Below are 25142 nucleotides of genomic sequence, written 5' to 3' on the forward strand. Positions count from 1 at the left end.
TAGGCAAAGCAAATGGCATGGAGACACCCCAAAGCATTTTCCAACTCTATTGGCGAATGAACCTATTCAGCCCCTACATCCCTTTGACTACTCACATCCATTAAGGTCTGTTCCTCCATAGGCCTGCACTCTCATTATAATCTTATAATACCATTAAGATTTGGAATTAAGTTTTTACTTCCATAAGCACTGGATCACAAAGCCATTCAATAACTTTTCAATAACACAGGCTGACTCTTCCCCTTTGGCTAAGCACAGAACACCCAAGGCTAAGAGCCCCAACAAACTATCAATGCATGAGGCAGAGATGAAGCTCTATTGCTCCAATAGAGGATGCAAGTCTTTACTGTCTCCCATGGCCAAGTAGTATTTGAAAACTTCAACCCAAAAATAGGAGTATGGATCCCCTGACCTCTTACTGTAGACAATCAGGAATGATCTAGTGACCAAAGCCCATCATTTAAAAAGTCAACTAATGCTGCTGTGTTCCCTTTTAGGCAATTTCATCAGTCCAAAGAACAGCAAGGTGTTTTCCTGTTCCACTCATACCTGTGGCACAATGGCAGAGCAATGGAGTTAAAAAGAATGGGGGTGGAGAATGGCAATGAGGATGGATGTACATGATCATACCCAAGGGATTGCTGTTCTGTTGGCTTCAGAATTTCAGTGCTCACCTATCAAGCTGAAAACTCTGTGTCTGTATTAGGCTCAACCCTTTTCTCATTTATTTCTTGCCTTCTTCAGAGCTTTAACTGCAGGACTGAAATTTTACACTCAAAAAAAATCACAGATGTGACCATATTAAATATCTTCATGGAATACAATAGTGTCATCTTACGTGAAAACTGTGAAGGTGCATCCTATCAGCGATCAACAAAACCCGCTTCAGAAAAGACAAATAGACTATAAGGGGAAATGCAATCCAGTCTAATTACCAGAGGAGGTTTCAGATGCTAACGGGGCTCAACTAACCCATCTTTCAGAAGATTCTAATCTCAAAATTATGGTTGTATATCGCCGCCTACCTCCAAAACTCCGCCACTATGTCTGCGTGCGCAAACGCTGCGATGCATCTTCAAGGTATTCTGCACAACCACTGTCAGAACCTGAACTTCTGCCATTGCTTCTGCTCAAATTCTGCAGAATTTGGGGCCTTAATGGATGCAGTCTGCCAGACTTTGCATGGATGTTGTCAATACGCCATCTGACAACCAGAATCTGATATCAATTATTAATTATGATCAATAACTCAAGCTTTCTAAATATTATTCAACAGCTATCTGCGTACAAAAGCAAGAAAAAAGGTAGAATAAGTAATTCTCAAAGGTCTCATTGAAAGATGACTTGCTGGCCACTCAGTTTCCAGTTTGATTGTCCAATGCAAAGCATAAAATCACAGAGTAGTGTCAAAAAGAGGGCTTGCATTCTACATGGAGACTGCATGAAATACAGAAAGTCAGCGCTGATAACAGGAGGCAGAAAAGGAGTGAAACCTCAAACAAAGGTAGCAAAGCTACCACATGAAGGTCAAGCTCTCATTCATGGCATCATAGAATCATTACGGTTGGAGAAGACCACCGAGATCATCTAGTCCAGCCATCAACCCATTATAAACATCATTAAAAACACTGAAGAAAGAGTTAATCCTGCTTGAGTATTGCTGGGAAGATGTGCCACCACCAATGGGCCAGGCAGGCCCACAGCTTGTGGAGTGCCACGTTTCACTCTCTGGGTAGCTATGATTTAACTGAAAGGAGAACCTGATTTGAGTTCAGCAAAAGCAAAAAGTAAAACACCTCAATGACAAGCATGGAAAACAACAAAAAAAGCCACCTCAGAGTTACAAACAATGACTACAACCACACAGCACTTCATGACGCTGTGAGAAGAGTACAAAGCTGCCTAAGAACTATTCAGTTGTTTATTCTTTCAGCCTAAGATCTGCAGTGATTGTAGAGATAGGACATGAAGATGAACCACAGTCTGTATCAGTTTATAACAACTGCATCCTCAGCTCCTGAGCTCTTCTTGGCCTATAGCAGCCAGGGCTGGCTACCATTGCTCAGCATCCAGCTGAGGATGGGGAGCCCCTGGGTTAGCAATAGAAATGGTAGCGCTCCAGTGCTGCAGCTCAGCATAGCAACCATCCAGGCTAACTAACTTAATACCAAAGCACAGTGTCCTAACAGATAATGGAAATACACTTTCAGCAAATTGTTTGGGTCCAAAGGTCAGGCAGCTTGTTTGTTCTGTCTCCAAGAGTTCGTAAATCTCAACACGATGTTTAAACACCAGCGTGCACAAACATCAAAGTTCAATGCTGACTTTATTTTACACCTTAAAGTCATGCACCAGAACCGCTCTGTTCCACACATGGAAAACTGAAGCATATGGGTGAGGAAGAGACAAAACACCAACCCAAACAACATGCAGATTTTTCCTTAGTCGTCCTCATTCTGCATTTTTCTTCTTCCTTATCTGCATTTACTCTCATTCATTCTCTCTCACATGGTGCAGTATTTATGCAGCTAATTTCACATGGTTCTTCCCTTCCACTACCCCTTAAAGAGGAATAAAGATGAAACCTTCAATCTAAAAGCTTTGTTTGAGGGCTTCATGCACCTGCAGGTGATGACAAATCTTCAGCTTCACTCCAAACCTAGGGCTGGATAAATCCTTCACCTCCCTCACTCTCTCCCCACTCATTCCAACCATCCACCTACCACCAATATTGCCCACTGACCACATCCCTCAGTGCCACATCTCCACATTCTTACAACACAGGGATGGTGACCCCACACCTCCCTAGGTGGTTATGCCAATGCATTACCACTCTTCTGTAATATCCAACCTGAACCTCCCCTGATGCAACTTGAAGCCATCACCTCTGCTCCTATCACTGTTACCTGGGAAAGGAAGCCAACCTCTGCCCCTTGGTCAGTCGTGGCTTTTTGTTTGTTTAATTATCCCTGTTTGATTCACACCTGTACTTAGGAAAACAGATTTCAAGGTACACAGCTGTTCCTGACAAGGGAAGGAGGGCAGCAGCTACATCTGCACTTCCAGACTGCAGTGCAGACAGAGCATTCTCAGAGTCCCTCTCCTTTTCTCCTTTCCTAAAGGAAACATGCACACTCAAGGAGAGATGCACAGCTCACACATCGTGCTGCTCCTCCTCGCTGGGGCAGCACAACCTTTGAGCAGCACTCACCTTACTTAGGGCTGGCAAAAAGCAGCACAGAAGGGGCTTCAGAAAGCACACGAGATGACCTGGCAAACAGAAAGCAGAGCTCTACCCACCCTGAGTCCCAAAGGAGGGCAGGGAGGTGAGCCCCGCTCCAGGTGCCCCTTCTCCCCTCCAGTCCCATACAGCAGCAGGTGCCCATTCCCCCATCTCACCTTCTTAGCTCCTCGCTTGGCGAACTCTCGGGCCAATTGGCGGCCGATGCCACGTCCCCCACCCGTCACCAACACGGTGTCCCCGGTCAGATCCCGCAGTTTGGGAGGCAGCAAAGCACACACGGCAGCTTTCAGCACCAGGTAAAGCATCTGCACGGGGAGCAGCAGCACAGCGCCCAGCCATTTCCAAACCATCCTCTTGTTCTGGGCGATGGGGTGACAAAATGCTCTTCCAACCTTTCACAAGAGCAAGGGAACAGAGATGGAAAGCCAGCACCTTTCATGCACCCGCAGGTGGGTGACGAGTCTTCGCCCCCCTCCCCCCTCCTCCAGAACTTGGGGGTGAGCAATTCTTGGGCTGGAAAAAAAACAGAAGGGAGTGAAAAAAATAATCCTTCTCTCCCCTCCTAATAAACTGGGGTGGGAGGAAAGCAGTGCAGGAGAGCTCTGCCTCTCGGTCGGTGTCCTCCGGGGTCGTCACATGCAGGTAATGCTGATCCCGTGCCTTTAACTGCAGAACAGTTTTGTAGGAAAACAAGAAGTCCGATCAAAAGTAGCCATCCGACCCTCCGTGCCAAAGGCCGACGTGCAAATCCCGTATCCAAATGGGAAGGTTTGGTTGTTGTTGGCTGTTTTTTTTTTGTACTTGGAAAAAATCAAATAAAGCAGCCTATGTCTCCAAACTGCTGCCTGCAGCGCCTTCCAGGCGGCTCATTTCTATTCTTAGACTCAGGAAATCGCTGAAATGAGACAGAATTGCCAGGACTTTTCTATTTAAGAAAGGGTCTATTCAGGGGAAGGTTGTTTTTGTTTTCCTATCTATAAATATCTCCCGGCGCTCCGTCCCGAGCCGGCTGCAGGGCTGGGCTGCCCCTCTGCCCCCTCTCCTGGTTCCTCACCCGGCGGATCTGCGATCACCGAGCAGGAATTACGCCGAGCTCTCCTTCAGCTCTTACTCATTTCTCCCTATTGCTCTGTCTGCCTATCGCAGCCGCGGCGCTGGGGAGGTTTTATACCCCATTAAGCCTGATTGACAGTTAAAGTGTCGGGGAGATTTCACTACTGTTCCTGTGAGTGGCTGGCTGCTCTCTCTCCTCCCCCGGAGCCGCTCCCGGAGCGCGGTTCCCGTTCCCCGGCTGCCGCCCTCGATTCGGGGCTGCACCGCAACCCGCACGGAGGGGAAGATCCGCTCCGGGCTGAGCACCGAGGAGATCTCGCTGCCATAGAGCCCCATGCACGGATGGAGACGGCGATAGTGGGAAAGCATCCCACTTTCAGCCCATCTGAACCCAAGCCAAGCTGGTCGTCATCTGTCAGCACCGAGCCATAATATGGACAGCTCGAGGGTGATGCTGGTGTTGCCGGTCAGTGATAAAAGGAGATGAAGTTTCTTCCATCAAACACTGTGTTTTGGAGTGTCAAACACTGTGGCCTTGCAGTGCTTGAAGGGAGCTTATCAACAGGAGGGAGAGTGACTTTATGCATGGTCTGATAGCGAAAGGACAAGGGGGAATGGCTTTAAGCTGTAAGATTTAGGTTAGACAATAGGAAGGAAGTTCATTAGGGCCTCACTACCTCACTCTGAGCACCCTGGACACATTCAAGGTGATGTTGGATGGGCCCTGGGCAGCCTGAGCTGGTGGTTGGCAACTCTACCCATGGCAGGAGATTGGAACTGGATGGTCTTTAAGCTCCCCTCCAATCTAAGCCACGCTGTGATTCTGTGATGATTTTTCTCTCCTTTTCCATGACTTCTGTCCAGACAGAAGGGCACAGTTGCAACACAAGGTCTCTGTAGCGCTTTGTGTTGCAACAGGAGAAAGGGCAGATATGTTGCAACTAGGTCCCCGAGTTATTTGTTTGTGCTGTTAAGCATGAGGTGGGTATGTTGCATATTGAGGAGGGTCTAAGTGCACGTTTCATAAAATCACACAATGGCTTTGTTTGGAGGGGACCTTAAATCTGCCATGGGCTGGTTGTCTCCCACCAGATCAGCCCATCCATGGCCTTGGGCACCTCCAGGGATGGAGCATCCATGACTTCTCCAGGCAGCAGTGCCAGGGCCTCTCCAACTTTGAGCTCAGGGCTGCTCACCCCACGTTACCAGTTGTTGTAATCTGAATTTGAACGTTTACAGGATGCCAGGAGATGCTCAGCGATGTCAGCTTCACGCTGCCGCTCCAGTCGTGCTGGTTTTGGTGACCGTGCTGTTAATAAGAACGTGCCAAAATGAAGCCAGCCCCACAGACATGAATCTACATCCACTATCCTGGGAAGCCATCTAGTGGTAAAAACTAGAATCACTGAAAAATCATGGAAGGGTTGGAGCTGGAAGGAACCCCAAAGGCCATCAGGTCCAAGCCCTGCACTGAACAGGGACACCCACAGCCCCATCAGTGCTCAGAGCCCCATTCCGTGACCTTGGGTGTCTGCACCACCTCTATGGGCAGTCTTTGCAGTGCCTCACTGCCCTCATTGTAAAACACTTATTATGTCTCATCTAAATCTCCCTTCTTTTAGTTGGAAACCATTTCCCCTTGTCCTATCACAACAGACCCTGCTAAAGACTCTGTCTCCTTCCTCGTAGCCCTTCCTCAGACACTGAAAGGATCCAAATGATGAAACTGAAGGATGTTCTCAAGCTTAATTTCCCCTACAGTGACTAAAGGACCATGGCAATGCAACTGCATGAGTCTAAAAGCACACAGGCAGTGAATCTGTATTACACAGCCAATAGCAGTGAGCTAGGAAGCCAGATCCCTTTGAAAATAAGCCTGACTTTATGCTTCATTACCAAGCACGTTCTTAAAACGACAGCTCAAAGCAGCCATGTGGTTCAAGGGTTATTTGGTGGCAAAAATAACGACTGGATTTTTGGTGCTACCCACATTCAAACTTGTATCAACTTCAACACCGCTAAAACTTCCACAAAGGTCTCCAGAAAAAAAGTAAGATTAAGAGAGAAGCTTGCAGAGTTCTTACCTTTAAATGCCAGTTTTCCTTTCATTAAGGAAGTCAAACGGTGGTCACAGCCTCACCATATGGGACCAGGAGAGAGGCTTCTAGGGAGAAGAAGTTGAGCCATTGCAACTGCAGTCTGCGGAGACTGTTCAAAACCAGGTATCCTCTAACAGAGCTGCATCTGAAATAACCAGAGCTGTGAGAATTTCCATGGCTGCTTGGCAGCACTGAGCACCTCTGTGTGTTTTTACAGTTAGAAATGGAGCTGGGGGAGGCACTTGGCATTACAGCTTTCCTCTCAGTCCAGAAACTCTGAAGGGGAGAGAGAAATTACACAGAGAGCGCAGTGTCTGGCTTAAACGGGAATGACTCAGTGTCTGGACTGGTAACAAATATAACAACTTTCGGTATAGGAATAAGAAGCAGTGTTAAAAATGAAGGGATATGAAGTTCAAGCAAGCCTGATGTTTTGATTCTTTCAAACATTCACAAGTCCTTTAATGCCAGTGGAACCAGCCCTGTTCCCCATTAAATAACATTCTGAAAAGTATTAAAAGTGGCTGGTTGGTTGTTGTTTTTTTTCCCCATTCATTATGGATGAATGTTGTGCAAATGTGCATCTGGAGCCAAAAGACACAGCTTCAAAATGAAGCATTTTGATTTTCCTAACGTCACCTTCAGATCTCGGTGAACCTATGAACTCTTTCACTGTTCTCCTGCTTTGCTCTGCATTCACTCCCAAGCAGTTGCAAACCAGAAGCTCAAACACTGCGCAATGAGAGCAAGAATTGGAGGTAATGCAACAAAACTGGAGTTAGTGCTTCTTGTCTGCAATAAACCTGGTGAAATATGAGCAAGTCATTTTGAAATTCACCAAACTGGAGTGAAAAATCAGATAGCTTTAAATGCTGCATGTACCGAGTTCTGCATGTACTGAGAACAGGTGAGATTTGTCCCCTTGAATTGCTGTTCCATTCTGAAAAGTGGCAAAAGAGTAATCTGGGATTTCACTTCATTACTGCCTAGTAACCATGACAGGCTGTTTGGCATAAGGTCTTTTTCCAGACCATCTCCTCTACAAAATCCAACATTCATCTCTTTTTTAGTGCAACCCAAACCACGCTTTCATTTAGGTTTGACCACTCAAATTGCTTTCAGTCAATGTCTTGGTACGTACCTTGGTTGGTGAAAATGAGGGTCTGTCCCATCACAGCAGTTGTTCCTGATGATCTCTTCCATGTTCCTACTCAGGAGTCCTTCCCCATTGCAGTGCAGCTTTCCATAAGCAGGCCTGCTAATGTTGCAGAATTGCATTAGTTGCTGACGCCATCGCTTAGTGCCAGAATTAATGTTGCATTTCAGATAGTGCACAGCACTGAACTATTTGTTTTGTGAGCATTCGCTCCCCACAGTGTATAAAAACAGCACAACCACTCGGGATGAGCCATTTCCAGGGCATTTTAAACTGAGTTTGGTTCCATTTTGCACAAGAAGGTGGTCGTGTAGCACATCTCACCGGTAACTCACTTCGTTTCTACTTCTGTTTGTCAGTGTTTGGGTCTGTGCTTCTTAACAGAAGCGTTGGGCTGTAATGCACTTCGATGAATCTGCTGTGAATTATTAGGTTGAAATGACTCATTCCTGGGACCATAGCTCAAAAGATGCATTCATGACAACCCAGCCCATGGCAGGGGTTGGAAATGGATGGGCTTTAAAGTCCCCTCCAGCCTAAGCCACTCTATGATTTTATGTTTTCTGAATACTTACTTAAGCACGAGTGCCTAATTGCAACAGCACCAGCTTAAAATGAAACCTGCAGTTCATATTTAGGTAAGCTAATTTAAAGGCAGGTTAGCAGCCTGCAGTAATTGAAACACAGCTTTCAGGTTGCAGTGATGTGTGCTAGCACTCTCAATGAGACTCATAGGAACATAGTTCTCCTTACTTCCCTACTCCTGAAGGAATAAACAGTGTTGAAAAAGCAACTTCTACCTGCACATTTCCATAAGGAAAGGTCCATTTTTGCAGAACGAACTTTTCCGGCTCTATAAAGAGGCCCAGGGAAGCCTTAAACATGGAAATATCTTAAATATATAAAATCTGCATTACTGCAGTGTCCAGTAGTACCGGTTCTTTACATCCATGCAGGTTCTTAAGCACGGACAATCCATCACAGGCACAGATTAAAACTAAGCCTCTTTGTAAAAATGAAACTCCTTGGCCAAGATGATCTGGTTTTTGTTATATGAAGTACTGCTGTCAGATTTGGATAAAGCAAGAGCTGTATTTTTGTGCTTCTTGATTTCATTTTTCCCTTGAGTTCACATTTTCCATTTGAAATGTGTCCCAGTGGTCCTATGATTTCACGCTGTCCTTCTATACGCTATTAAGTATTAAAAGGCTGATATTGTTGCATTTTAAGTGGAGTTTTGCCATGGACTAAGCTCATAGGGACCAGGTTTCTGTTCAGCTTCCAGCCTTGACAGAGAGCAGTCTGTATCCTGCCTCGTGTGAAAACCTACACTTGGAAATCTGACTGCTTTCCCAGGGTCTCACAGCAGATCAGTATCATGAATAAAGATACAGCAAGCCCTTTACTGAGTGAGCCTAAGTTTGAGATAGAAGAACCGCAGACTCAATCATTATGGTTGGAAAAGACCTCTAGGATCAAGTCCAACTGTCCACCCACTACCACTATTGTCCATGAAAGCATGCTCCTAATAGACCCATAGAATCATTAAGGTTGGAAAAGACTTCTAAGATCATCCAGATGACATAGCCTTTCTAAATTTGATATGCATAAAAACAAATGCCTTTATAAGAAGAAGAACATTCAAAGTGCTTGTAGGTGCTATCAGGAATTCAGAGAAAGAAATGCAACTTCAAGGATGTTTTTGCACTGTCTGTCTTTTTTCTCACCTTGGTTTAATTAGAAGCCAAATCCATCTCGGACTATTAGCTGGTGTCTTCATATTGAAAGACAGAACAGGGAGAAATATCACATGTTGGCAGGAATCATAGAATTATCAAAGAACCATAGAATGGCTTAGGTTGGAGGGGACCCTAAGGATCATCCAGTTCCAAACTCCTGCCATGGGCTGGTTGACCCCTACAAGAGGCTGCCCCGACGTCCAGGAATGGAGTGGCTGTGTAATGTTAAACTGATTCACTCATCTAACATTTTGTTTTGTACATTCACCTCACCTTTACATCACTCAAAACTTGCCAGATCCTCTCATTAATCCCTCAGTCCTGACAAAACCTCTAACACACAAGAAGTGGTGAAGAATTAAGCCCTTAAGGCAATTAAAATCAGAGAAGGAGTTTATTGTTTCAATGGTCTGAAGTGAAATCTGACTAAACCAACGTGATGTGGATTTGGACAAAAACTGAACAGTAGGTTTATTCTTGAGAAAAATTGCACTGGAAGCCTGTAAAGTAGCTGAGGGATAAGTTTGTAGATGAAATCTTCCCCAAGTCCTTATGAACAATGCCTTCTTTAAACATTCTCATTAAAAGTGGTTATAATTTCTTTCTAAAGCCAGTGGTTCACTAGAACATATGAGGAAGAAAATAAGCACCAGTGGAAAACGTTTTTGCTTGGAAGGTGAGAACAGATCAGCTTTAGGAATATGGGGAAATAAGATCACATCACAAATCAGATGATGGGAAAATAATATCTCTAGAGTGATACAGCTGGGCTGAGACGAAAGGCACGGTGTGATGACACTGTGTTCATTCAGACATTCAGAATCATAGAATCATAGAATGGTTTGGGCTGGAAGCCACCCCAAGGATCATCAAATTCTAACCCTGGTTCCACAGGCAGGGCTACCAACCTCCATATCTAATACCAGAATCATAGAATGTTTTAGGTTGGAGGTGACCTTAAAGATCACCTACTTTCACCCCCTGCCCCCAAAGCAACCAGTCCCAGAGTCCATAAATAACTCTTTGTAGGATGCCCACTGCTCCTCCACTCTCTCTAATGGTTGGCTGCTGCTCTGAAAGTCATAACTTAGACGTTATTAATTTTAGGATAGATTAGTTAAATCCATTACATATTTCCTTCCAGAAATTAATTTTTGCTTTAGTTTATGGCTTTATTTGTCCATTTAAATCATTAGAGTTGACATATCTCCACAGGTCTGGATGGCTAAGTAGGTGGGGGGGCTAAGTTAAGCGTGCTGCACCTCACAGTGATGGAAGGGATCAATGAATACTGAGCTTAGTCAAATAACATCGGTTAGTTTTGGAAGGATGCATACTGTGATCATGTTCCAGGCCCACTGAATTAAGCTGAGAATTCTGCTTATGACTTTATGACTTTCTTATATGGATTTATTATGCTTAGCACCTTCATTTTATTTTATTTTATTTTGAGGATTTTGAGCTGCATAGTTCAAATAGCTGTGCTTGTTGAATTCCACCAAAGTTAAATCAGACCTATTCACATAAGAATGCAGTCTAGTCACTCTTATCATCCAGTTGTTTCTCTCTTATGACTCAATCTGTTTACCCTCAATCCGCATAGCTAAAGATTTCTTCAGCCTACTGACTTATTCATATAAAGATTTCTCCCTCTTTCCTTTAAGTAGAGACATACATTGTACAAATGAGATTTCTTCTAGATAGGTATATTCCATCTTCTTCTTTCATGGGTATAAGAACAGCTAGAAATGACTCCATTTTTTAGTCAAGAACCCATATTCTGAGGGAATACCACCATAGAAGTTAGACATCTCTGGTCCCTACAGGCCACCAAGGTCTTCTCTGGGGAACCCTAGTTCCAGTACTTCTAGAGCTTCCAGTACTCCGAGAGCACTCCTCAGTGTGTTCTAGGATATCCTGGATCCTTTCATGTGTGCCTAGAGGCCCCCTAGAATATTCTAGGGTGCCTACAAGACTCCTGGAGCTGTCCAGCATGCTCTAGGATGAACTGGAGCTTCCCCAGTATGTTCTAAAGGTCTCCAAGGTCACCCCAGTGTACTCAAGGGCACCCTGAAATACTCCCAGAGCTTCTTGGTGTGCTCTACAGTGCCTCATAATGGCAGTGAGTGAATGAATGAACAAACAGGTTGTTCAGACCCATAGAGCAGAACACAGATAAACCAGATGAAAACTAAAGTCCTCTTGCAACTTGGGGATACATAGAGAAGTGACATATCTTGAGTGTGCGTACTGCAGAAATTACTTTGCCATGCTACACAAAGCTGTAATAGCTGGCATTGCCGGATGTTTGTATGTTGCCAGCATCCGGCGGCCTGATCTGTAGGTGGAGGGTGGAGGAATTTAGGTATGCAAATGACTTCTCTGTTGGGTCAGTCTGAAGGATATAAATATTGACAGAATCGTATCAAACAGTTCACTACAAAATCACCCTCGCCAAAGAAAAATGGAATTATTTTATGCTCTGACGTTAATAGCAGGAATTCTCCTTGCTTTTCTATTATGGGTTCTAATTGAAGCTTCTTATCATTCCTTCAAGACAAAAACTCCTGAAGTTGACCAGCCATCAAAGCTCAGCTTCTATAATTGGCTTTTCACTATGATTGAAAATCTGGTGAGTTTATCGTGCTCTGTGATATTGTCATTTTCAAGAAAGGGAAAATGTGAGTAGAACTATGGACATAGCATCTAAATATTGCAGCTGTGAGTAATGGGAATCGTATGGTAACACATGTTTGGTATTTTAATACTGTCCATAAAAAGCAGCCTACATGAGGTGAGCTCTTTTAAATAGTGAGATTTGTATGTTTGCACTGCAATTGTAACTTGATTGCCTTTTATAATGAAAATGATTGGTCCTGTGTGAAACAGAAGGGCTGTAGACTGATAAATGAACCTTCTGTATCCCAGGGCACTTTGATCTATTTGAGGCGATTTCCTAAATTTTTATCTACCTGAAGAAATTGTTGTACTCATGATTCTGTTCTTATTTTTGCAGGGACTAAACTACTGTGCCTTGATGAATTAGCATAAAATCATGTATATTGGAGGTCATCTAATCATAGAATCATAGAATCCTTAGAGTTGGAAGGGACCCTAAAAGCCATCTATTCCAATTCCTTGCACTGAGCAGAGATAGCCACAGCTCCATCAGTTGCTCAGAGCCCCTCCAGCATGATCTGGGGTGTCTGCAGGGATGGGGCACCACTGCCTCTCTGGGCAGCCTGTGCCAGTTCCTCACCACCTTCACTGTAAAAGACCTTTTATTTATATCCAACCTAAATCTCCCTTCTTGTAGTTGGGAACCATTTCCTATCAACACAGATACTGCTGAAGAGTCTGTCCTCTCATTTCTTACAGCCTCTTTAGATACCCGCAGGATGCTTCAAGCTCTCCCCAGAGCTTTCCCTTCTCCAGGCTGCACAGGCACTTGTACTTGTAAACTAGACTCTGCTATATGCACTGCCAGCAGAGTAAACAACAGCTCTTGCCCAAGACATTTTCAAAGAATACAAGGCAAGATCAGCCTAAGCCTTATCACATGTTTGTTAGATATCATTATGGCTGGACTTGACTTATGGTCAGACTTGGTGAACTTACAGGTCTCTTCCAACCTAAAAGATTCTATGATTCTATATCAAATGGAAGCCTGTAGGAAAAACTGATTTCATCAGTGTTTTCATGGGGTTCATTTCAAGCAAGCAGCAGTGTTCTGTCATCCTCAGGTTATACGTAATGTACAGTAATCCTGAAAAGTCATTTGGGATGATACAATCAAAGACTTACATGGGTTGCTTGAACTTATATGCTTTCACCAAGCCAGGCCTCTCAGTCTCAAATGGCTTACGCCATGTGTACTTACCTACTCTGCCTGGTGTGAAAGAATTGCTGTCCTTACGCACTTCAGACTGCTCTTCATGTCAAGCTATATATAAACACAATACAATCAAATGACTGAATGTTATTAGGTCCTCTATGTTTCTGTACTTGGTTTGATGAAAGGATTCTTTCAGATGACTCTCTTTACTGAAGTTGCTTCTACAATCTGGTTTCAGCTGGGACAGAGTTGATTCTCTTCATAGTGTCTGGTATGATGCTATTCTTTGGCTTTAGAAGAACAATGTTGACAGCACGTTGATGTTTTAGCTGTTGCTGAGCGGTGCTGCACAGAGTCAAGGATGTTTCAGTTTTTCAGCTTCTCATACTGTTCCACTAGTGAGGCAGCTGGGGGTCCCACAAAGCTGGGAGGGGACAGAACCAGAGTAGCTGCCCCAAACTGGCCAAAGTGGTTTTCCATACCCTATGATATAGTGAGAAAAACTATAAAACTAAGGGGAGCTGATCTGGGGGGCAGCAGTTGCCTGGGGACTGGCCGGGCATTGGTTAACGAGTGGTGAGGAACTGCTTTGTGCATCACTTGTCCCACTCCTGCTGTCAGTGAAGGTCACTAACTCTGACCCATTTGGCAGGTGGTTGTACCCGAGTGTGTGTTGCTTCACTACGCAACAACTGGGTTATAATGTAAAGTTTAACTTTGCTCCACATTGGGAAAGAAACTGACTAATCTGTATGATGAAAGCTTATTCAAAGTTTACACTGATATCCTCAGTTATTCTTCGAACCACCAATTTCAATGTATTTTATTATCACATTTTCTAGAGAAAGGTGGGGAAAAAAGGCCTCAATTCACACCAGATAAGGTTTAGATCAGATAGCAGGAAGAACTGAGTCACAGAATGGTTGGGCATTGCAATGGGCTGCCCACAGAGGTACTGGGGTCCCTGTCCCCGGAGGTACATAGGAGCAGTGTGGATGTGGCACTAACACACGTGGTTTAGTGACTGACCAGATATGGTTTCTTACAAAGCACAATATGCTCTGTGCACTGTGCATGTGCAATGAGATTATTCTGCTAGTTCTGATGAATGTTGCTGTTGTTGTGCTAGTGACATCTCCTTTTGTGCTCCCTGCAATGCATGTTGCAAGAAAGGCCTCTTTCTTATTGTAGCACAGCACAGACTTCTGCCCCTATATTGAACTTATTTGAGGCATCCCTTAGATGGATCAGCAGTTAAGCATCTATTGTCTAGAGCAGAGGTGTCACACATATGATGCTCCAGCTGCACCTGTGTGCTTTCTTGAAGAAATCAATGAAAATCTCAGAAAGAAGAGAGAAAGCCTACCAGCTCACAACATAGCTTCTGTGCTAACCCATCCCTACTGATCTGCATTCAGACTGTGCATATCGTACTGTGATATAAAGCTCTGATCAATATTTCGGTTGGCAAAGCATAATGCTTCAAGGTAAGTAAGAGAAAGTGACTGTCAGACGGACCCTTCAGGTCCAAATAAAGTGCTTTTTGCCATTTCTTATGTGATTTCTTAATTAGTTTAAAAGTAGAAATCAGGTCACTGTATGACATTCAACATACAGAGGAATCTGTGCCAGAATTTAGGCATTTGAGCAAATAGTTTTCCAAATTATTGCATACTGATCTGGGTTGTGTAATACATTCATCCACTGATACAATCATATGAATCCAGGAATAGCCATACCTCCTGTTTTCTGGGTGTCCTGTTACTGCTTCTGAAATATTTTGTAATTACTGATCAAGAAAATGTTTTTCGATGGAAAATGGAATAACATACTAAATTCCCCATTCTTCTTTAGGACAGTTCTTTTCCTTAAAACTGAAGATGTGTCTGTGATGCCAGGAGCTCCTAGGAGAAGGAAAGGAAAGAGGATATTTACATAGAATGTTCTGATACCAAGTTTATCACATGTAGCATTATTGTGTGTCATTTGAAGGCTCTACTAAAAAAACAGGGATGTTAGAAAGTTAAATAATTAGTGCAGCAATTGTTTTAACTTCAACCACCCCAAAATCATCCCTTCAACAAAAAACAGAAGTCAGAAACATCAAGTTACAAAAGCATAGCTGGCCATTAGTTGATGAGGCATTGATCCACTACATACATGTGTAACTCCGTTGCTCAGAAGAGAACAACACAATTTGCAAACTGCTTGTTATGACTACCATCATTCCAGAAGAATGAATTGTATTAGTTGGTAATGGTAATTAAGTCATCATTTAATAGGAAAAGAAGTATTGTCCCTAGCAGGAAATGCATCACTTAGAAACCATGCTCAAAATAAAGGGGGATTCCAATGTGATCCTCAGGCTATCTATCTCAATTATCAGTAATTGAATGGCTGTGGATAAGAAGATGTTTCTACACACTTAACAAACATACTCTGTCTTCAGAGTATCTATTTTCCCTACTGGATTTAAGAAACTGGCTGAAGAGCCATTTCCTGAATACCTGTGGGATCTTGATAAAGGTAATGGTTTCACAGATGGAGAAGGAGATAAGGTTCAGAACCATTCTCCCCACTGTCTTTGAAGCAGCATTTCATTACTGATTACAAGCATCACTGATTTTCTTAAACCTCATTGTCACTGACCCTGTGGCTGGAGATGATCAAAGACCATTGAGTTACTGCCATGGTTGGGAGGTTTCTATCTCACCTTACCTTCAATCCTTCAGCTGAGGCATCTGAAGTGGACAGTCTCCCTTTATAATCAATGGTGATGAGCAGATATTTCCAGAGCATAGCTTAATATAGCTGAAGTTAGAACTGTCCTCTAGAGATGCCTCTTTCTCTCCATGGACCAGAAAAGGAGGCTCAGGCCTCACGACACCTAAATTGCACACCTAAACAAATTGTTGATGTCATGTGTGATAAAACTAGATTACAGAAATAAGAAGGGATTTATATGGGACATTCAATGGAACAAGTATTGCAACATTCTTCTGAAAACAGTGTTAACTCAGACCACAAGGATGTATGTTTTCACTTTAGCAACTGAAATCACAGAGCTTTTTAAATGAAAATCCTGTAAGTGGGCAGCACCCAATGCAATTCTCCTAAATACAACAGAAAAATGTTTAAATTTCTGTTTAAATACACAGAAAAAGGCACTTGTGGCATCCTGTGGTCCCAACAGAGTGGAGAGGCTTGGATTTTCTATTCTAATGTCCTATTTTTCCTGTTATATCTAGGCAAATAAATTAGCACGTTTGGGTATCTGTAAGAAGCACATACTTATAAGGATGTTTTCTAATGGACTGATAGCATGGAAGTCTTCAGAGCTCCTCATAAAGGATCTGCACTTTGGTGAGGTGCCAGTGAGGATCTACCTCCCAAGATCACCATCTGCCAGCAATCGGAGGGGAGTCATCTTGTTCCATGGAGGATGTGGGATGTACGGAAGCATAAGTAAGCAACTGAAAGAGAAGAAGTGGTTTTTATCGTTATCTTTTACACTACTTATGATCATTAACTATATATTTTTAAGAATTATTTTGAACCTAAGAAGTGATGGAAACTTTACTTGGGTAACCGAGAGATGGAATGCAATGCTTGGTTTTACTTTTTCAGTCCTTTCATTTGCCCTTATTCAATATCTAAATTATTCTTTGTAGGATAGAGCCCTATTTATGGCATATATAACCCTTACAGCAAGTGGTGCTGCTAAATTAATGCATCTGTTTTGGTCTGAAAACATGACAGAAGTTATTAACTCTTGCATTCCTCCATTGGATCCCTTCCCCAATGGCAGACAGTGCCTGGTCTTAAATGTGAGCCCAGGGTCCTTTAATTAGCTTGACGTTTTTCAGTTTAATTTATTAGAGAAAGCAGATAATTGCAAACATAATTAAAGAAGCTCCAAAAGATACAAAAACATATTAAAAGCTGTTAGGATTCTGTAATTTAAGGTAGAATCTATTACTGAGCAAATGGCCTTAAACCAAGCCTCTTAAATGTAGTAAAATCTGAATTAAAGTAGAAGAAAAACCCAGTGTGTCTTTAAATACATTGTAAGAGGCATTCTCCTGCCTACTAACTTACAGTGGAATGGTTTTATAGCTCTTTAATGAGATAGTTAAGTGATTATCTCTGCACATCTCAGCTGAGGCCATACGTCACCAAGAAATAAGGGAGTCTATTGCTGCAAGTATTCAAAGACATTAATTCCGTTCATGTTTGTTCTTCAGGAAGCCATGAAAGAATATGCCAGCAATTAGCCAAAAAGTCTGATTCTGTGGTGGTGTCTGTTGGGTAAGTTGAGCTTGAAGAAACTGAGCTCTAAGATAGACTGTCCTTGAATAGACATGTGCAAGCCAGTGTGTGCATGACAACAACATACACCTGAACTGGGTTTATCAGCAACAAAAGCAGTTATTAGGGTGTTTAGATTATTAATCCATTGATTTAATTAAGTGGAATAAAAGGAAAGCAGAAGCAGTGCACTTCAGCGAATGGAGGAGGGTTAACAGAGAAAGTCTGCACTATTGCCTACTCCTTATTCAACCAGTATTCTCCAGCAAACCCACAAGGGCAGAGAATAAAGAGCCGTGGCTACGGAGGTACATCTTGCTCTCATTCACTTTGCTGTGACTTTCTTTCATCTAAGAAAGTACGTCGTTGGTGAAGAACCAAATGAAAAGAGCCTTATGTTATCATCGCTGCCTTGTAGTCCATTTGTCCCATTTAACAAAATAAATGAAATAGTTGTCTGCAGGAAGCTATTTCATCACCACTGCACATTCACTGCGTGGTGTTTTATAACACTGTGTTGTTAAATTGCAGTTATTATATTAAAGTGTAATAATAAGATACAAAACCGTACTCATATATAATAACAAGATGCCATTGATATGATAATATAAAACATAACAGTGACCTCAGGATACAAACAGCAGTAAATGTCTGGGTTTGTATAACGAGGGTGGTGGGATTGAATTACATAAGGCTCTGTGCTCTTAAATTATGTCAGTTAAAGCAATTTACAGACACACACGCCTGAAGAAAGTGCTGTCCTTTATACCTTCCAGGTACCGCTTGTCCCCTGAACACAGGTATCCAACCCAGAGCCTGGACTGTATCAATGCCACCATCCACTTTCTGAAGACTGCAGAAAATCACGGCGTGGATCCCGATCGGATCATTGTGTGTGGGGACAGTGCAGGGGGCACTTTTGCAACTGCAACTTGCCAAGAGTTACAGAACAGAACAGACATCCCAAAGATACGTGCCCAGATCTTGATCTATCCATTTGTCCAAGCCGTGAACCTCAACCTGCCGTCTCACCAGAAGAATGCTTCCTCTGGCTTGCTGTCCCTGGAACGGATGGTCAGTTTCACTCTGATGTACCTGAGGAAGGATTGCTCTTTGACGGGAGATATCTTGGCAGGTTCTCATGTTCCTGAGAGCATGCGTTTGAAATATAGGAAATGGATACATCCAGATCTTATCCCGGAGAAATTTAAACAGGACTACAAGCCACCATTACCCGCCTCGTATATACCCCAGGTCCACGAGGAGATGAAAGAAACGTTTGAGACAAGGTTCTCACCACTCTTAGCAGAAGATGCTGTCATTGGCCGCCTACCTGACACCTGTATTATCACCTGTGAGCACGATGTGCTCAGGGATGATGGGCTGTTGTACAAGAAGCGGCTGGAGGACAACAACGTCAAAGTGACCTGGCACCACATTGAAGATGGCTTCCACGGTGTGCTGTGCTTTCTGGGTTATGGTATTTTCTCTTTCCCCTCAGCAAGTAAAATAATGGATCACATTGTAAACTTTATAAAAGGCTTTTAAAATGTCTCCTTCAATACACTGAACTACTATGCAGAGTGAGTGCATTTCAGTTCATCATTCAGTATCATAAAGTGATAACTTATGATAGTGCGACCTGCTGACTTCTGGCTTTCAGTTGCTCCTACTTGGAAACACAATGTGGTTTCCATCTTCCTTTCTGCTTTTACCCATTAACTGGTATCCTCATTTTCCTTCTTTTTTCTGTTTTAAGAACTTTTGTTCTTTTGTCAAAGAACAAAACCTCACCATTAATACAGCAAAAGACACTTTAGAGACTAGAATTATACAAATGACCACAAACGCACGCACACGGATCATACACACAAAAAGCAGTATGAGAATACAGATAAAATGCTTCCCCTAAAGCCTCTGGAGGATAAAGATTCATTCACAGTCCCTGAAACGAGCAGTGATTGCTACTGATCCATAGACATATGCAGCCCATGGGTTTGGAGCTGGCTGTAAAATCTGAAGTGGGGAATGGAGGGTATTTGCAGATCTCAACTTACAGCACAGTGGGTGGCACAGAAGAGAGCAACAGAAGTCAAAGCAGTTGGAGCTTCCCATGTCAGTACCTGAGAGTGGCAACATGGAAGGGTCTCTTGGCCTTTCAGGGTCCCTTCCAACTCAAACAATTCTACAATTCAATGATTCCAAGTGGATGCTGACAAACATCACTGGATGTCCTCTAAGCTATAATCCATGAAGTTTCTTTCTGAGAGGCATTTGTTAGTATTCAGAGAGACAGACAGAGCACCTTTGTTAACTGATAATTAACAGTTATTAGATGAGAACTTGATGGTAAATGCAGAAGCATCACTAAAACAGCAAGAATAGTTTCTGCTAATGTCCAAAACAATGGGAAAACAATCACCATGGAATCCTTTTGAGTTGCAACATTAGCATAGATTTGTTATTTAGGACAGGTCCACATTTATAAACACAGATGCCTGGCTGAGTGCCAGAGCATGTCAAAAGAGCTGGCCATGCAATGCCTAAGAATTGTAAAACATTTCATCATTCTTATGCAATCGTAGATTAAAGTGTGCAAAGAAGGCAGGGCGTTATCTTTCTTCTCCCCCAGCTGAACTGTGAGTAGGAAGAAAATGCTGGATTAAGTTCTTCTCGCTGTCACCACATTAATTAAAAGTGGTGACACAATGGCACTTACAAACCTCTGGAGCAACCAGTAGTTACTTGTGAATTCTTGTTCTCTGTAAAATGAAATGGTGTTTCTTTGTGCTCCATGGACACAAAGGGAGTTCGGTCCCATTCTTCCTGTTGCTGGTGTTGGTAATTTACTCTTCAAGCAACGAAATTCTTCCAGGAGTAAACAAAGTGATGAAGCTCACAAAGTTGTTCTGATTGAAGATTACAGGATTTGTTTTGATAATAGGACTTGGTGTGAAATTGGCAATTCCTTTGGGTTTCTGACCTCACTATGAAGGTTGGCCTACTATCTGATGTGCTGGTAGCATCAGTTGGGCCAGAAGTGCACCAGGATCTGGTAAGAAAGCTTTCAGTCCTTGGCAATGTCTTTTCTGCCACATCAGTATTGCTATCTGCACAAGAACACTCACGGTTAGCTTGGGGATTTCTCCATGAATTCAGTCAAACCTGGGAATCATTGGCTTATCTTTATTCAGGATCCATTTATTACACGCATGGCATCTTCACAACTGTCCTTCTGTTGATTCTCAAAAGTTTCTGGAATGGAAGTCCCTCCTCCTGGCTGATGTAAGAGAGTTTGGTAACCAAAGTGACCTGAAGCCAAAGTTCAAAGGCCTCCAAAGCACCGCATGTGACGCATTGCCCATTGGTGCCCGGCCTCTCTAAACAACTGACTTTGCATTTGAGCATCATGGGCACTCGTTTCTATCATCCTGCACACAGCACAAAAATAAGGGAACAAACATTCACACAAAGATTCAAGAAATCAACAGAAGAGCCTCCAAATATCACTTTTGGTGTATGTTTCTCAAATCACCCGAAACCCCCCAAAGATGGCTGAATCCACACAGGCTGTGGCCATCTCCTGTAAGGATTAACCACCTTACCCCATTCTCCTAAGTAAACCTGATAATAGAATTTCCCAATCTCATTGCCTCACTTAAAACAATAACAATTTTCCTCCACAATATCCAAGATTCTTATCATCACCGCTGAACTCCTGCACATTTAAGACTCAAGACTTTTGTCTTGGCTTTTTTCCACTTGGCTTTTTTCCACTACTTGATCACAGTGCTGCGTGAGCCCAAACGTGGCAAAGACATGGATAGAGGGGAACGTTCTGTACTTCTTGGTAAGCAAATAGCACTAATAAAGCTTTTGAACCATGGTGTTGTCTAACAAGTGCAGACTACAGACTATTGGCTTGTAATGTTCTTAATCCTCTTTGTTACTCTACTACTTTGAAATGACCACATGACTGATAATGAACTTGTGCAATGTTTTTGTTTGTTTGTTTGTTTGTTTTAAGTTGGTCTGTTTGTTTGTTTTTTCTTCCACATTAAATATCACAACAGCATCTTTGTGGTTCTTGGAAAAGCCTCTCAAATATGCCAATATGAAATACTCTAAAATGTCTCCTCTGCTGCTTCCCCGCCTCCAGTTATTGCATTGAGCAAATTGAACTGTAACACTCCTCTACCCAAACAATGGGTTCCCTGCTATACAGCCTCTTACCCCATGCCATGTTGGTGTTCAGCAGAGTCCTTTCCATTTTGAAACCCACTTACTCTGCTTGATTTCCAAAGCTTTCTGAACAGAGAGCTAAAGAAGTCCCTACAATTCTACCTTGTACGTTACATGTTATGAGATGACCACCTCATCCAATGCAGTGTGTGTTATGCTTCAGGTCTGTTCAGCAATCCATACGTATTTTCATCATCTGGGCTGTCATCATTTGACCACTGTTCAATCTCTGCACTGGTCCAATATTGAGATTTTTCCATGGTCTTTATCTGCAGGTCTCGATGTAACACAAATATTAATAGGTTTATAATATCTGCAGTATTAATCTGTATTGAGGGTTATAGCCATGGTGGTGCAGATGGGTAACCAGAGAAGAGCAAGCACAGAAATAATATGTTCCTTTTTCAGTAGTGACTCCAATGTTTCCTAAAATCTAGAAAGCAGAACGATCTCATTGTCCCCAGGGAACCTCCTGTCTTCTAATTCGATTAATTATAGATCTGCTACATGCCTTACACTCTTAAGCTAGAATGCTTGTCCACACAAATACCTCATATGTTCACATGAACTCGTTCATATAAATGTTATACGATAATTTCATAGCTTTGGAAATTTAAATCTCTTTAAATATTTTTCTGCTTTCTAGGGAAACACAGCAAAATTGTGACTATCCTCTTTGTATTCAGAGACTTTCTGACAGCGCACTCCTCTCACTGTCCACGTTTAAGAACTTAAATGCAAGCACAAAGTTGCAATGTGCCCACAGAATTATGCACACAAATGCCTTTGGAGGCATGGAGTCATGTCAAGGAGTCATGCATGCAAGGAAGTACTGATGGATACAAGCAGGCACACATAGATCTGAGCTTGTCAGTGCTTTGTATCCAAGCTTACAGACAACGGCAGTAGGTGCTGCTGAGGGTTTCACTCGGCTCATTCAGCTTCCCAGCACCAGATGGCTCTCATGCTCCACAGACCTCAAGCAGCACCTTCTGCATGAGCCCTTTCCCAGCACCTGAGCTGAGGCATCCACTCCCATCTGGTGTGTCATGCAATCAGAGAATCATTAAGGCTGGAAAGACCACTAAGGTCATCACGTCCAACCACCTACCCATGCCTGTGACTGCTCTGGACCCTCAGTGCAACATCTATCCTTCAGCATCTCTACAGGCAGTGACTCCACCACCTCCTTTGGCCAGCAACAAGGACCATAAAGATCACCAAATCCAACCATTAACCCACCCCACCATGCACTCACTATGTCCCCATGGTTTACATGGTGGAAAGCACCCCAGCTGCAGTGATGCCTTTCTCTTCATCTGTTTTTTTCTCCATGGATTTTATCAGTGCTTGTCGGTGCCTCAAGTGTTAAGTATTGCCCTGTGTATCTCTGTGTACCCAAGAAAAAACATTTCCCAATTTCCCTATTTACCCAACCGCTTTGTCTCTTTTCCTGCTGCTCTCCAGACTTCACGTGGATGCTCTAACAGTGACGTTGGGCTGCTGTGACATCCAGACCCAGTTAACACGTCCAAAAGAGTCCAAGACTTACATTAAAGTGACTTCCATAAGGACAGGCACCAAAGAGGTTTGAAATCAGCTGAACAGTGGTGTAAGAACCTTAGAACAATGGTTCCTTCTCAGGTGTTGCCAGAGGGGCCACATCTGATAGGCATGGTTAGACCACGCCTGTCATTGGGACCAACGCAACTCCAACAAAGCTGATTAATTGCTTTCACTATTAAAAACTAAAGAAGGGAGCTGCAACCAAGTTTTGTGTAATGCTCTTTCCTAATGCTCTTGTCCAAGCTGTGAGAAAGCCAATCTGCATGTCAGACTTGACAAGTTTGAATTTCCTGCTTTCATTTCCCAAGAGTGTCCCAATCTCCAGGCTATGGGAGATGTGCCTTTCACCAGCAGCCCTTATCGAGCTGGGTGACACAGCTGCCATAAGAAAGGATAAACAAACAGGAACCGAACCAACCCTCTGGCAAAGGGAGAGATTGGGAATGGGATGTTGGGAAATTAAGTCTAAGAGGAGTTGTTGGATAACGTGAACAGTTTGGGGAGATGAAGCAGAACGTGGAATAAACTTCTTAGTGAGTCCTCAGGCTTAAGTTTCCTCTTGTTTATTCTAACCAATGAACAACAGTTTCTGAAGTCAGGAATTAAATGTGAGTGGTTATTTCCTCCTGTGCAGGTCACAACCGTGCATTCAAAAGCTTTTGGGACCTTGAAGTGTATCTTAACATGAAACCTGTCTCTTATACTCTCTTTTGGAAGGAGAAACTTAATGCATTTGTTTCATCCATACCACAACATTGCAGAGGGAGAATCTGTTGCATTCAGTTTGGTGTAGAGGCAGTGTTCCCAAATGACACCATAGGAGCTGAAAGGGCTTTGCTTTACTGACTTTTGGGGGGTTAAATCTTTGCAGTAATGATTTGTGTTCCAGGGAATACAAGCATGCTCACGAGGAAGGCACATACAGAATGCAATATTCTGCTGGTGTCCAAGACTTGCTTCTAGTCCTGAAGCCATCAAGTCCAAGTGTTCTCACCACCTGCAGTTACATTTATACCTGGAAAGACATTTGTAAGCAATGTATTCATGACACAGAGTGCAGAACCCTGAGGCTCAACCAAGAGGCTGCTGAAAAAGGCACTGAACAACCAAGCATAGCAAGGGGGACAGGCATTCATGTGATGGAGAAAAGATATGCAGGAGGAACAAAGCACTGATGCTTCAGAATGCAACTGCTCCTAGTTCTGCTAGACTCAAAGATGTCACTGTGTACCATGTATAATATCAGCCAGTCAATCAAGTCCCATCCCAAAGAGCAACTCAGCTTTGAGCTGGAGGTGAGGAGCCCAGACAGCCACAAAGAAGGGAGCTACTGTGAATGGGTTTGTTGCGTAGTTCAGAGACTCTAATTCTGAATTACTCTCATATTCATCCCTGCAAAAAGCACGTAGGCTAATCCTCATTCGAAACTCCTGTGAGATTTAATTCAGAGCTTTGGTTGACTCTGGGATACAGGATACTCTGTTCGGCCTTTGTGAATGAGACACATTAGGAAATACAGTAAGATTACGCTGATCTGAAATTTGAGAGTTCCTAACAATGCTTCTATCTGCCTAGAAATGACTCGCATGCTATTAGCTATTGCCTTGCACTTCCAGAAATTAATCTTCTAAGTGCTACATATCATGTGCAGTTACATACCAAGTGCTGGCTGAGCTCTGCAGTGTGAGAGCAACACCTTGGGTTGGATTGGGCAGGGTTTGGAAAACAGGAAACTGAATGAAAAGTGGTAGTGGTGGTAGCTGGGCAGTTGGATGATCTCAGACGTCTTTTCCAACTGGATGATTCTATCCTTCTCTATACCTCCTCACACAAAGCTGTCATACATCGTTTACTGCCATTCACCACAGCACGGCCCAAATCCAGTGTTAACAAAAATCAG

At 43.0% G+C, this 25142-nt stretch overlaps 2 protein-coding genes across 19 annotated transcripts in view; one reads left to right on the forward strand and one right to left on the reverse strand.

Moving 5' to 3' along the window:
• The window catches only part of DHRS3 (dehydrogenase/reductase 3), a 145788-nt gene that overhangs the window by 20259 nt on the left and 100387 nt on the right, over positions 1-25142 (reverse strand). For 6 of the 18 annotated variants that reach the window (XM_085508949.1, XM_085508948.1, XM_085508940.1 and 3 more), the window contains 6 exons: positions 16418-16599; positions 14959-15030; positions 7538-7651; positions 6382-6541; positions 5535-5606; positions 3400-3757 (listed from right to left, as the gene is read on the reverse strand). In XM_085508949.1, the coding sequence (XP_085365075.1) occupies positions 3400-3594 (195 nt within the window). In that variant the 5' untranslated portion in view covers positions 3595-3757; positions 5535-5606; positions 6382-6541; ... (1 more) ...; positions 14959-15030; positions 16418-16599. Of the gene's footprint in view, positions 1-3399; positions 3758-5534; positions 5607-6381; positions 6542-7537; positions 7655-13171; positions 13235-14865; positions 15031-16417; positions 16600-25142 lie in introns of all 18 variants that reach the window. The other 12 variants (XM_085508954.1, XM_085508951.1, XM_085508952.1 and 9 more) reach the window with 9 other exon arrangements.
• LOC107323358 (arylacetamide deacetylase-like 3) lies at positions 11618-19015 on the forward strand. Its single transcript, XM_015882341.3, has 4 exons — positions 11618-11923; positions 16375-16591; positions 17371-17434; positions 18211-19015. The coding sequence occupies exons 1-4, from the start codon at positions 11756-11758 to the stop codon at positions 18980-18982; spliced, it is 1221 nt and encodes a 406-aa protein (XP_015737827.3). The 5' UTR covers positions 11618-11755; the 3' UTR covers positions 18983-19015.

This window comes from Coturnix japonica, chromosome 9 (assembly GCF_054131305.1).
Source record: "Coturnix japonica strain WE chromosome 9, WE-NBRP24, whole genome shotgun sequence".
Classification (NCBI taxonomy): Eukaryota; Metazoa; Chordata; class Aves; order Galliformes; family Phasianidae; genus Coturnix; species Coturnix japonica.